This window comes from Solenopsis invicta, chromosome 12 (assembly GCF_016802725.1).
Source record: "Solenopsis invicta isolate M01_SB chromosome 12, UNIL_Sinv_3.0, whole genome shotgun sequence".
NCBI classification, from domain to species: Eukaryota; Metazoa; Arthropoda; class Insecta; order Hymenoptera; family Formicidae; genus Solenopsis; species Solenopsis invicta.
In genome coordinates, this window is record NC_052675.1 from 6,264,599 (window position 1) to 6,279,550 (window position 14,952).

Sequence of the window (14,952 nt, forward strand, 5' to 3'; positions counted from 1 at the left end):
GAGCGGTTAGCTGGCTGCTAGCGTGTACTCTTTTTTTCTGTTGCAAATCTCGAATTTCGCGTGGAAAAGTTTCTGCTTGTACCATACGGCAGATGACTTGTTCCGCTTTGTCGAGTTCTTCTATTGTTAGAGGTGCAGCTCTGCGCTGTCCTGGCGATTTCTTAAAGGGGCTATAGGCTATGACCTTCTTAAATTTGTTAATCGAAGAATATCTTCGTAGATCTTGCTGCCATGTGGAAGCGTCAATACTACCTCTTCACGCATTCCTGTTACGCTTGACGGTAGTTCAATGTGCGTTTTAGGCCATTGTTTCTGATTAGGGAGCCACGGTGGACCGTGCCACCACAGCTCGTTGTCTATTAAACCTTCAATAGTTGTGCCTCTTAATAAAAAGTCCGCCGGGTTTTGTGTCGACGGCACGTGGTATCATTTGATTCCGGGTACTAAGTTATTTATTTCTGCAACTCTGTTTGCATAATAAGTATGTAACTTATGCGATGAAGTATTGATCCAAGAGATAGCGATTGTTGAATCGCTCCACAGGTATATATTCGATTGGAAGCTTTATGGCGCCGACGAATGCAGCTACCAGTCGAGATAACAAAAGAGCCGCACACAGTTTAAGTTTTGGCAGTGATAATATTTTTAAGGGAGCGACTTTTGCCTTGGAGCATATGAGAAATGATTTTTGTTGCCCTTTCTTCGCTTTATGTACACAGTAGATACAATCTCCGTACGCTTTCTCTGAAGAGTCTCCAAAGCTGTGAATTTCATGATTCCTTGCCGTGTGGATTAAAATTTCTTGGAATTCTAATTTGCCTGAGCGTGGTAAGTGACTTGTAGTATTTATTCTACAAGTCACTAAATATTTTGGGTACTGGATCGTCCCAATCTATGCTTAAATTCCAAATTTCCTGCATAATCATCTTCGCGTTTATGAGCACTGGCCCTATTAATCCAAGCGGATCATAAATTCTTGCAACTTGTGACAGTACGCTACGTTTCGTAGCTGTTTTCTGTTAAGGTCACCGAGTATTGTAGTGTCTTCGGTTGAATTCCAGAGAAGCCCCAACGTCTTTAAAGGTTCCTCTGAAGCTAATATCAACAGACTATCTTCTTTTCTGTTCTGCGCAAGATCCTAAAAAATTTTTGGATTGTTCGTTCTCCATTTTCTTAGTTGGAATACTGCCGCTGCTAATAGATCTTTTTGTAACTCAACTGCTTAATGTAACGTGCTGGTGCCCGTCAATACGTCGTCTATATAGAGTCATTGAACAGCACTTTGGCTGCTGCCTCTCATTTTGCTGCTTCTGGCTGCGTACCTAGATGTCTTAAGCAACGCATCGCTAAGTATGGTGCACAATTTGTGCCGTACGTTACTGTATTTAACGGCTCGTATTTATAGGCTCAAGCTGATTCTGAAGGGTCATGCCTCCAGATGATCCTCTATAGATCTCTATCCTCCTCCGCCACCCAGATTTGTCTAAACATCATTTTGATATCTGCTGTGATTACGAATGGATACTCTTTGAAGCGTAATTTGCCATAAGTCCTTTTGCAGATTGGATTAGGAAAACTCCATTCAGGAGTTTTTGATTTAACGACATGCCCGATGAAGTTTTTGCCGAGCCGTCGAACACAACTCTTAATTTCGTAAATAGACTCGATGTCTTAATAACCGGCTGATGCGGCAGATAGCAATAATCTTTATCGGGTATACTATTCTGTTGTTTTGCTAAGGACAGATGTCCTAGTGTCTCGTAGTCTCGGATGAAACTATAGTAATCTTCTCGTAACTGTGGTTGTTGCTTTAGCTTTCTTTCGATGTATATGAATCTTTAAACTGCAACATTCTCTGACTCCCCGAGCTCTACTGAATCGTCTTTTGGCAAACGCACGAGGTATCTTCCGTTGTTGTCTCTTTTTACTGTTCATGTGAAGAAGTCTTCCGCTTATTGTTCCTGTGGTGAGTAAGCCTGCTCCTGTTTTTCTAATGGCGACTCTTCAATATTCCAGAATTTTGTTATCTGGTCGTTTAGAGTAGCGATGTTACACACTCGCCTGTTTCTTGTTGTTCTTGTATGTATTAGTTCTCCGCCGACGATCCATCCAAGCCGCGTTTTTTGTAATGAAGGCAATGTATCATCTAATTCTCGTTGTCTGGTGCCCAACAGTTTCCAGAATTTGGCGCTTTCTATGAGCAGTTCTATTGTTCCGGGCAGGTTAAAATCTGGATCGACCATCTTTATATCCTTCGGGATATTCCATGAATTTGTGTTTACCTTGATTTGTGGTAGTCTTTCCGTTATAGTTGGTATGACTAGACATTTTAACTCTAATGCGAAATCGTTGTGCATAGATTTTATTTTGGCTACTTCTTCCTTGGCTGTTGTTCGCGTCTGGCTGATGCCACTGATTGGCACCACCGTTTTGTCGGTTCTCAAATTAAGTCTTTTTGCTAAATCTTTTGTGATAATGTCGGTCTGCGCCCCTGGATCGAGCATGGCTCGGCATACTTGTAAATTGCCATCGTCATCCTCTATGTACTCGTACACTTTTGCTGTGGCTACAAGAACCATAGGTTCTGTGATTCGAGTCGTAGTTACTATGACCCCTGTTTCCTTGTCCGATGATGCTGTGTTATGTTTAGCCTGTTTTGATTTCGACGTTTTTGCTGATTTGGCTCTGTTTCTATTGTCCGATGTTGCTGGTTGGCTTTTCGTAGATTTGTTGTCTGGATGATCCTCTCTGTCCATATGCAATATAGTGTTATGCTTTTTAAAACATAACTTACAAGTCGATGCCGTACATACTTGTATATAGTGACCCTAACGTAGACAGTTAAAGCATAACTGTCTTTTTTGAACCTCTTCTCTTTTTTCTGAAATTGACAATCTAATAAATTTTTCACATTTAGATATATAGTGATCTCTCACAGTAAGCGCAACTTAACGGTGTTACGGCTGCTACGGTTACTCTCTTAACCGGTTTTTTCGACGTGATCTCTAACTTATTTTTGCATTAATTCTAAAGTGTGAGCTCTGTTTGTTAGAAATTCTAGTGATGATTCTAGTGAGGGCATGTTTTCTGAATCCGTTTTTGCTACCTTTAACTCCCAATCTTTTCTAGTATTATAATCTAACTTATCGCTTAATAAGTAAATGAGAAGAGTGTCCCATTGTGTGACTGGCTGTCGCAACGTTTCTAGTGCTCTGATATGAGTACAAACGGAATCTATAAAATTACGTAATGCTACATGACTACCTTTTGATACCGATTGCAATTCAAAAACTTCTTTTATATGTGTATTAATAATAAGCTTTTTATTTTCATTTCTTTGTTTAATCAAATGCCACGCTGTTTCGTAGTTTTCGTCTGTTGTTTCTAGTGTGTGTATTACCTGCAATGCTTCTCCCAATAATGAGTTACGTAAATATTGGAATTTTTGTATGTTTAACAATCTAGCGTTAGAGTCTATAACTGAAGTGAATGTATCTTTGAACATGAGCCATTGGTCATAACTACCACTGAATTTTGGAAGTTGCAGTGTAGCTAATTTTACATTGAGATTGTTTACTTGATGTTCTAGCGATTGTGTTATAACTATTATGTTATTTACCGCACGCTCTGGTTCTAGCATCTGCCTTGCTTTCGCTATATATTCGAAATATCCTTGACCGACGATCTCTCGCGCGCCAAATCTGCTTCCAGCGACTTCACTTCTTCCGTTGTTGGTGCTGGCAACCTCTCCATTAATGCCTCGATCTTTATTTCGGCTATTTTTGAATGCGTCTCGTTGTACGAGTTGTAAAGATCCTCAGCCTGACGGATCCTGTCGGCCAGTTGCGCCCTTTGATTCTCGCCTTGGTCTCGTATGAAATTTATGAATTGTGTAAGCTGTCCTTTAATATTAGTTTGTTTGGTTCTTAATTGCTTTAATTCTGTCATTGCTATGCCTTGTGCACTGATGTGCAACTGATACTTGTGTCAGAGGCTTCTCGAGTATTCCTAACCTCTACTCGCGTCCTCGTGGTTGACGGGCTTGTTTTGCTTGGGCACTGATGTGCGACTGAGATCACAGTCAAAGTTTCGCCTGATTCTTGCGTCGGAAGCTTCTCGAATCTTCCTAACCTCTACTAGCGTCCTCGTGGTTGACGCGATTGCTTTATTTTGCGAAATCACTGCTTCGCTCTATAACTTTCTTATCCGAATCCGGAGATCCAGCTCGAAAGACCAATTTAATATGTGGGGTATTCTATTGAATTACCTTTGCTTTTATAATGCTTTATTACTTAAGCATCTTACAACGTGTGTCGCTATGGTGGACGTACACAGTCGTGTTCATTATAGTTGCGACACTTTTTCTTCGATGATTTTTGGAATGTAGCCATGCTCATCAAGCAGCGAACGTAATTGGTTGGATCCACAAGTAAAAACCAATCATGTTTTCAGCTCTTGTTATAGTTGCGTGTTCAGAGACGCATCTAAGAAAAAGTGTCGCAACTATAATGAACACGACTGTACAAGAAGAAAAGAGAGATTTGCGCGAACGCGTTCCAAAACACCGCTAATACCGACCTAAAGGCGCGCCCTCTTGAGACTAGCGTTAGGGATTCTTTACGAGGTTCACCCACGTATGTATGCATTTAGGATCATACATAATCTTCTTTTCATCGCCAGTAACAGTTATTCACAAAAAAATCTTTTTTGCGTTACTTGAAACGCACGTACTCAATTGGCAGATAATGCTGTTATGTGGCAATTCATGTCCCAGTCAACAAAATGTTAGTACTGTGTCGGCAGGCTGGCGGCAGATTCGATCAAGACGTGTTGGCAGACTGAACTCAACTGATTTCAAATTCTGCTTACGTTCTGTTGACAGAACGTGTTGATATTCTATGTTAGCAGAATGACAGCACCAGGCGAGCACGCCGTGCTGTCAGCACATAACGCCAGATAGATGGCAGAATTCGAACATGACATGCGCAACACAATCTCATGGCAGATTGCTAGCATAAATCAAGCACCCCGTGCTGACAAGATCTGCTATCACGCTGGCAGCAGAAATCAAGCATTTTTATTCAAAAATTTTTATTATAAAAAAATTTTTTTTCAGTTTTCTTGCAAATTTTATTCTTATTTGTATTATGAGTTAATCTAATTTGCACATATGCTATTTTACTAATTACGTATTATTTTACAATTTTTGAAAACGCATTGGGAGCCGGCGAGATTAGAACCTAAAATTTCGGGACAATAATCTAATACGCTAACACTGAACTAATCATTAACTTGTGATATCGTTAATAAAAAGTTATATTTGAAGTAAAGCTGATTTAACAGAAAGAAATTTATCGTGCTGAGTATAGCGCGAACATTCTCCGTAACCCCTAAATTATTTAGCTTTAAGTATTTTTAAAATAAACTATATAAACTGTATAAACTGTTTAAATTATATAAATAATTAAAACCTGTTCCTACCCAAAATAATATAGTCAAAAAAACAATAATTGAAAATAGTACTAGAGCATAAAAAATACATTGGCGTAAAAAGTACGCTTGCAAAAATCAATTGTGCAACTAATTGTTATAAACAAATTACTAAAAATTGATTGTACAGAAAAACTGATTACTCCAACCAATTTTACGAGAAAAATGAATCAAGAAACATGCATAACGCTTTCTTAATTATTATAAACAAATTAGTTGCAAAATTTATTTTTGCAACGTTTTTTTAGTAATTTTTCCTGTAAAATCGATTGGCGCAATCAGTTCTCTCTTAGAGTAAATTTTTAATAATTTATTTATACCAATTGATTGCACAATTAAGTTTTGAAAAGTTGTTTTTACTTCAATAATATTTTTTTGTGTTTTGATCTTATTTCCAATTCCAATTTTTTTGACTATTTCTGTTAGTCAGACCATGGCCAGAAATGGGTTTTAATTATTTATATATGCGGGCAGATGCAGATAGAAATCTGGACACAATACATGCGGATAGATACGGATTCCTGTACGTAATCGCGGACAAGTGCAGATAGAAATTGCAGCGTATAGAATGCAAACAGAAACAGACAGAACATATACATAAAGAAATTGATTGGTCCAATAATTAAGCAAATGCATAAGAAAATGGATCGATCACTTTCTTTATAGATATGTTATTTATACATGCAATTATACAAGTTTGTTTGAATAGGCCCTTAATAAATTCATGAAGAGTAACGTCACATTTTAAAAATATGCAAAACAGCTCGATTTGCTTGATTTCTGCTGCCAGCGTGACGTCAGATCCTGTTAGCACAAGGTGCTCGATTTGTGCTAACAATCTGCTGTCAGATTGTATTGTACAGGTCTTGCTCTAATTCTGTCGTCTATCTAACATTAGGTGCTGGCAGCACGGCGTGTTCGCGTGGTGCTGCTAGTCGCGTCGATCCTGCTCGTTTGTTACCGCCAATCTAACGCCAAGTCTTGTCAGCTCGATTTCTGCTGCCAGTCTGCCGTCAGATTGTGCAGGTTGTGCTTGATTTCTACCGCCAATCTGACAACAGTACTGTCAACACTATTTGCTCGATTTCTGCTAGAATTAAATGCCAACAGTTTCTGTCCTATTTCTGACAGCAATTTGCTGACACCGCAGATATTGCAGAGTCTGTGTAAAATCTGTTGCCTTTCTAGCAACAGAAATTGATAGCAGACTCTCCGAATGATCTGTTCGTTCACGTTTGGCTGACAGGAGTGTTATTTATTTTCCAAGCTTTTGAATTTTTTTTTCATTTCATACAGTTGTTTTGAAATTTATTGCTTAATTAACTCCGAATTGTTCTTTTGGATTGGCAACTAAGTGAGTGCAGATTTTGTCAATAGAGATGGTTTTAGCATATTCTTTTGTTTTGTCAACATGTTCAAAGCACCTAACCTATATTGTTTTCTTGTTGTTTGGAATTTCGCCTTTAACTTAGTAAGAAATTTTTATCAATTAGTTATTTAGTTTCGTTTTTATCCCAATTTTAAAATCAGCGACAAATCATCAGAACAAAATTTGGCAAACCAATATTGACACTGCCTTTCTTTCAAGGCTTCATTCCCATATACGGCATATAACTTCGTTTGGGTCTGGGAGACTTTTGCGCGTTTGCAATGCGTTTTTGCTTTTCAGAAAAAATACAATAAAATATGTCTGAAATGCGTGTCTTGTTCTTCCATTTTTAACCCTTAAACACGTAAGTGGGTCTGAGAAACACCATATGAAGTTTTGAACGCTTCCCGTGTGAAGACGGAATGAGGTAGGAGGTTTGGACCAAGACGTTAAAAAAATTTGAAATCTCTTTCAATTGATATGGTTGATCACCTTTTATGGCCAACTAGAATTCGAACGGCACGGCAGCAAAGTTTTGTCAATGCGACCCATATAGTGTGCAAGTAAAACTTTTTTCGTGAGTATTTTACATTAAAAAACTGGACAAAATACGTTCAAACAGGTCAATTTGCAGATGTTACTCGCATATACTCTGTCTAAAGTTGGAATACTAGAAAATTTGTAGAAAAAAGAGTTTTTCCGAAATATATCATGAAACACATCAATTTTCAATTTTAGACACGATTTAATCAAAAATTCCTCATATTCGCCTTGTTACATAAGTACATTTTTTAATAGAAATGACAATAATATAATTTTTATTAAAAGTATGAATCTTTAGCTTTAAAACGCCATATTGTAAAGTCTTTGAAAGTTTTTTGTTGCAAAAATATGATTTAAAAAAAAAGTGGATTTTTAGATGCCCAAAAATACCTCATATTCTCCATGTTACAAATATACTTGTATGTTGTAATTATACTTTTAAAAAAAAAATGACTGCCAAATTTTATTTTGAAAGTGTGACTCTTTAGCTTTAAAACGCCGTATTTGAAAGTCCTTAAACGTTTGTTGTTGCGAAGATATGATTTTTTGGAGGAAAAGTCGATTTTTGACCAATTTCTCATTTTTGCTTAATGGTTTTGCTTTTATAACTTCACAATAAATTATTTGTCGGCAATGCCGATTATGCAGTCGCACTCCTGAGATTTTGAACTTTGTTAAAAAAAAAATCGTAGGAAAATATTGATTGTAATCAAAGTTATAGCTTCTCAAAGTTGAAAAAATCTCCCAGACCCAAAAATGTGTTTCCGTATTTTACAAGATCGGTGTGTTTAAGGGTTAAATTAGGATAAAAACAAAACTAAATAACTAATCAATAAATTTTTTTATTAAATTAAAGACAGAAGTCCAAACAACAAGAAAACAATATAAGTTAGGTGCTTTGAACACGTTGACAAAGCAAAAGAATGTGCTAAGACCATCTATTGACAAAATACACAATCACTTAGTTGCCAACTCAATACACGTACTACTTGCGTTTGAAAGAAATTTTCATTCAACAACGGTTCCAAATTGTTCATTGGCTTTTGTGGCATTTTAGAATGCAAACAATCACGTCAAAATCACTGTCTTTAATGTAATAAAATCAATATTTACTCATATTGAAAGACACAATACCTTCTTCAAGAACAGAGCAAATATATTCATATGCTTTCACAGCATTTTTTCCTTATTAGAATTCAATCTAATACAATATCAAATATAAAATTTTTCGTTGCTCAATGTATCAAATATTATTTTTGTTTAACATTATGTATACCATCGAATAATAAGCAACGTTTTAGAAAGTTGCTTTAATCAACTTATTGCTCAATATGCTATATTGCTCAATATCAACTTTACAAAACATAAAATGGTAGAAAAATATTTTAATTTAAAATAATTATATTAAAAAACTGAAAAAAACTAAAACTTTTGCATACAACTATATTATAAACAATAACCATCTTACTTTACCTGATGCTGAGAGCACATTTTATCAAACTCGTCAATGCAACAACAACCTTGATCTGCTAACACTAAAGCACCAGGCTCTAAAGCAAAATCATTTGATCCTGTTTCTTTTGTTAGCGTTACCGTTAAACCCGAGGATGTACTCGAATTGCCACATATATATACACCTTTTAACAATATTTGTATCATCATATAAAACATTTACATATTATACAAAAATAAATAAGAGACCAATTACAACTGTCCGAAATCAATTCGATTTTCTTTAAAATATGTTGAACACAAAAATCTAAAGGGCACGTATTTTTTGTTTATATTAGTTCAATTTAAGATTTAAGGAGTAAAACATTCATAACACAAAACATTTAAAAAACGTTGCTAAGACATAACAATGTTGAATATTAAAGTAAGAAAATTTTAACACTGAACCTATATCAGTTTTTCCTCATTGATTGTTAGACTTCCTAATGTTTTCGATATATTTCTAGTGTCGCTTTATCACGTCCATGCTATTTTCCTTAGCTTATTCAAAAACATTTGAAAAAATTCATAAAACAACTATCACCACTGTAGTTAAAGATTTCATAGCCATTTTAATAGACATTTAATAAATATTTTATTTTTAATGAACTTTAAAAACAGTAACTTTGTTTATTGTCCAGTATTAAATATTTAGAGAACAACTAAATAGAGAAGTGACAATTTATCAAAATCTTTTCAGGAAAGATTATTTCGATGAAAAATATTTTTTATTAATATATTAACAAAATTGTTATTCATAGTAAAAATAGGCAAAAAGAGTAATGTCAAATTTGGCCCATTTCTTAAATTTCAAACTTTCCTTTATAGCAAATAGTATTATATAATAGAACATTAATCCCAGAGAAATTTTAAGATGAGCATAAGCACGGTTCCGGAGATATAAAGGGTTGAAAGTGATACGGGGGGGCTACGGAAGTATGCTGCACGCCTTCCCGGAGCTCCCCCGTACGGACCAGGGCAGGACACCCGGAGGGGTTTTAGTGGATCCCCGTCGACACGTCGTCGGCGGGGAAGAGCCCCACATAACAGCTAAGCCTCTCCCGGGGCCTGGGGTATGCGGTAACGCATTTCCCCTACGTTACCAAAAAAAAAAGGTTGAAAGTGATGATTTTTAGTCAGGATATATTGTATAAGGAAAAATACGTGGCTAAAGTTCATGTAATATTGAGGATATATTCTATCTTATGGATTCATTGTTTAAACGATAAACGATACACTATTCACCACAATTTCATTTATGGAAAGGAGAGAGCGTGTTTCATAAAGATACCCTGAAAGATAGAATCTCGTTACATGACGCATTCACAAGTTCCCTCGCAGTTAAAATATTGTACCGTAAGATTAATAAATTATTGCGGTTGTTACAGTTATGTAATGACAATTGTATGATTCTTTTGATTTGCTCAATATCGTGGGATACAAATACTCAATCCTGAAATATGCAATGTATCTATCACAATTCACAAAACAACCCTGCATAGTGAGTAGCAAAGGGAATCACATTAAAAAAGCACCCCAATCTGTGAGAGGCAAGGTGATTCTTGGACAAGCATCTCGAACAGTGAAAGGTGGTGTCACGTGTCACCTTAACTCTATCTATCTCAGAGAGTTTGCATACTAAAAAACTAAGGTCATATTTCAATCCAGGATAAAAATACATAAGAAACAATGTTTCACATCGTTATGTGCACGCACGCACGCACGCACGCACGCACGCACGCACGCACGCACGCACGCACGCACGCACGCACGCACGCACGCACGCACGCACGCACGCACGCACGCACGCACGCACGCACGCACGCACGCACGCACGCACGCACGCACGCACGCACGCACGCACGCACGCACGCACGCACGCACGCACGCACGCACGCACGCACGCACGCACGCACGCACCACGCCGCACGCACGCACGCACGCACGCACGCACGCACGCACGCACGCACGCACGCACGCACGACGCACGCACGCACGCACGCACGCACGCACGCACGCACGCACGCACGCACGCACGCACGCACGCACGCACGCACGCACGCACGCACGCACGCACGCACGCACGCACGCACGCACGCACGCACGCACGCACGCACACGCACGCACGCACGCACGCACGCACGCACGCACGCACGCACGCACGCACGCACGCACGCACGCACGCACGCACGCACGCACGCACGCACGCACGCACGCACGCACGCACGCACGCACGCACGCACGCACGCACGCACGCACGCACGCACGCACGCACGCACGCACGCACGCACGCACGCACGCACGCACGCACGCACGCACGCACGCACGCACAAGGTGTTTAAAAAAAAGGTTATATAATATGTTTTGATAGCAGGTAGTATTGATCAAAACAAGAAGAAAAGGTCTAATTAACATGGGTCCTAAAATTAATATCTTTAATGTACAAGCTATTTTGTTATTTGAGCTCTTTGTCATTTTCTTGTTAGTCGTGTCATCTTTAGAATGTGTCTCCTGCTATTTACATTTGGTTCGCAATAAATACTACAAGCCAAACGACATTGCGTAGGCCTTGACGAATGTGAGCTGCCCTAGTAAACAAAAGAGTGTTTAGTACTGTTGCTATACGAGAGTTCGTCAGTACGAGATTAATCGTCTGACTCGTCTCTCTCTGTTTATTTTTTATTTTTTAAGGCACCTAAAAAAAATATCCCCATTGTACTCCACTCTCCCCTACTCTTTTGTTCATTACGTTCTAAAGATGACACACAACTAATAAGAAAATGACAATGAGCTCAAATAACAAAATAGCTTGTATCTTTGAAGATATTAGTTTTACGACCCATGTTGATTAGACCTTTTCTTCTTGTTTTGATCAATACTACCTGCTATCAAAATATGTAACCCTTTTTTTTAGACACCCTGTATATATGGGGCATTCCACGTAAAAGGGGTCCACCTAAAAATAAATTGTTTGGAATTTTTAAAATGATAATGAAAACATGTTAGTGGACGTTTTGTATAAGGTTAATGATAAAAAAAAATAAGTATTATATGCTTTGCATCAAAGATATTAAAGGCTATCGTTTAAATAGAAAAAAATGTTTTTCTTTTTTTAACATTTATAGCTAAAATTTAAAAAATTTTAGAGACACAATTTTTTTAGGATTTTTCCCGTACTTTCAGATAAAAATATTAATTTTAGTGATAAAAATTTAATAATATTAAAAAAATTAATTTTTTAGTTTTAAATTCAAAAAATGAACAATTTTATCCATTTTTAAAATTCTGAAAAAATTCTCAAAAATACTTTAATACATGTAAAATATCACATCATAAAGCAAATTTTGAGATCGCAATGGGATCCTTTCAAAAATAAATATTTTTACCAATACAAAATTATAATTTTAGCTAAAAGATGGATAATATTAATTTTTATTGACCAATTATTTAGTATTACGTAAATAATATATTTTTAATAAGTAACTATAAAATAAAAAATAGTTCTGAAGTCTGCGTTTTATATTATACAGACTTATTTTTTTTTTTTCTATGTTTTTTTGGTAAAGTCTTATTCATCATCAAAACTAAATTTTTTTTAATTAATTTATTTTCGCTCGCAAGAATAATCACATGATATTTTTTAATGTACCCGGAATAGTTTTCGCTAATCAAATCTTGGTTCCAAAAATTTACTTAATTTGTCGTGATTTGTTTTCGAACTAAATAAAATTATTGTCTCTTTCATATCATTTTTAGCCTTAGAACATATATTACTGAAAGGAGCATAGGCTTAAAAAGTTGACGCAGAGAAGATTGACAAGGATGGATACATAATGCGTTTAGTTGAAAATGCGCATGCTCAAGACAAATCAAACCAATGTTACTGCTGTTTTTCATCACCCCGCAGTTCTCACGCGTATCACGCATATTTACGCTTTCATTTGTCGGAGCATGAACATTGCCGACTAGGCGCATTTTATATCTATCCTTCTCAAACTTCTACGCATTGTATCTCCATCCTTGTCAATTTTCTCAACGTCAATTCGAATGTACAGCAATTATAGACCTACACTCCTTCCAGTAGTATATGTTCTAAGTTTTTTGTCCACAGATACAATAATCGCCTTAATTTCTACCAAAACCATCACAGAGACCTTTTCCATATGCTGTAGTAAAAAAGTGCTATTAGGCCGTGATATAAAAAAAATCACGCACATAATAAAGCAATTTCTAATTTAATAATTATAATTTAAGAATTATAATTTGCTTTACCATGTGCAAGATTTTTTTGGTATCACAGATAAATATAGCACTTTTTTACTACAGTACATGAGAAAGGTTCTTGTGATGGTGTTGATGAAAATTTAAGACGATTAGCAAAGAAAGTTAGTTTGCAAGAAAGTGTATTCATCAATGCTGATGCATTGCATCTGTGAGCTAAAAATAACATGAAAAAGACAATAATTTCATTTAATTCAAAAACAAATCACGACAAATTAAGTAAATTTTTGGAACCAAGATTCGCAAAAACTATTCCGGGTACATTAAAATATCATGGGGTTATTCCTGCCTTCCAAATTATCCCTTCTAAAAGATCAATTAATTTAAAAAAAATTCAGTTTTGATGAGGAACAAAACCTTTTTTCAAAAAAACAAAAAAAATAAGTCTGAATAATAAAACGCAGACTTCACAACTATTCTGTATTTTACAGTTATTTGTTAAAAATATATTATTTATGTCATACTAAATAATTGGCCAATAAAAATTGATATTATCTAGCTTTTAGGTGAAATTATAATTTTGTATTGGTAAAAATATTTATTTTCTAGAGGATCCCATTGCAATCCCAAAATTTGCTTTATGATGCAATATTCTACATGTATTGAAGTATTTTTTCAAATTTTTTCAAATTTTAAAAAATAAATAAAATTGTTCATTTTTTAATTTAAAACTAAAAAATTAATTTTTTCAATACTATTAAATTTTTGTCACTAAAATTAATATTTTTATCTGAAAGTATGGAAAAAATCCTAAAAAATTCATGTCTAAAATTTTTTTAATTTTAGTTACAAATGTTAAAAAAACATTTTTTTTTTAAATTTAAACAATAGTCTTCAATATCTTTGATGCAAAGCATATAATATTTATTTTTTTTATCATTAACTTTATTCAATACGTTCACTAATATGTTTTCATTATCATTTTAACCCTTAAACACGTAAATGGGTTTGAGAGACCCCATATGAAGTTTCGAACGCTTCTTGTATGAAGACGGAAGAGATAGGAGGTTCGGACCAAGACGTAAAAAAAGTTTGAAATCTCTTTCGATTGATATGGTTTATCAACTTTTTCGGTCAACTAAAATTCGAACGGCACGACAGCAAAGTTTTGTTAGGGTCAATGCGACCCATATAGTGTGTAAGTAAAACTTTTTTTGTATTTTACATAAAAAAGCTGGACAAAATACGTTCGAACAGGTCGGTTCGCGGATGTTACTCGCATATACTCTGCCTAAAGTTGGAATACTATAAAACGCTGTAGAAAAGAGAGTTTTTCTAAAATATATCATGAAACACATCAATTTTCAATTTTAGACACAATTTAATTATAAATATCTCATATTCGCCTTGTTACATAAGTACATTTTTTAATAAAAATAACAATGATATAATTTATTTTTTGAAAGTATGAATCTGTAGCTTTAAAACGCCGTATTGTAAAATCTTTAAAAGTTTTTTGTTGCAAAAATATAATTAAAAAAAAAAGTAGGTTTTTAGATGCCTAAAAATACCTCATATTTTCCATGTTACATAATTATACTTTTTAAAAGGAATGACTTTGCCAAATTTTATTTTAAAAATGTGATTCTTTAGCTTTAAAACGCCGTATTTGAAAATCCTTAAAAGTTTTTTGTTGCAAAGATATGATTTTTTAAAGGAAAAGTGGATTTTTGACCAATTTCTCATTTTTGATTAATAGTTTTTCTTATATAACTTCACAATAAATTATTTTTCGGCAATGCCAATTGTGCAGTCATACTCCTGAGATTCTGAACTTT

The 14,952-nt window shown here is 35.5% G+C and overlaps 1 protein-coding gene across 6 annotated transcripts in view; it reads right to left on the reverse strand.

The window, feature by feature from the left end:
* Positions 1-14,952, reverse strand: part of LOC105199212 (DNA helicase MCM8) — a 164,226-nt gene that overhangs the window by 77,200 nt on the left and 72,074 nt on the right. For all 6 annotated transcript variants that reach the window (XM_039456005.1, XM_039456002.1, XM_039456004.1 and 3 more), the window contains one exon: positions 8,876-9,039. In XM_039456005.1, coding sequence (XP_039311939.1) covers positions 8,876-9,039 — 164 coding nt within the window. The remainder of the gene's footprint in view (positions 1-8,875; positions 9,040-14,952) is intronic.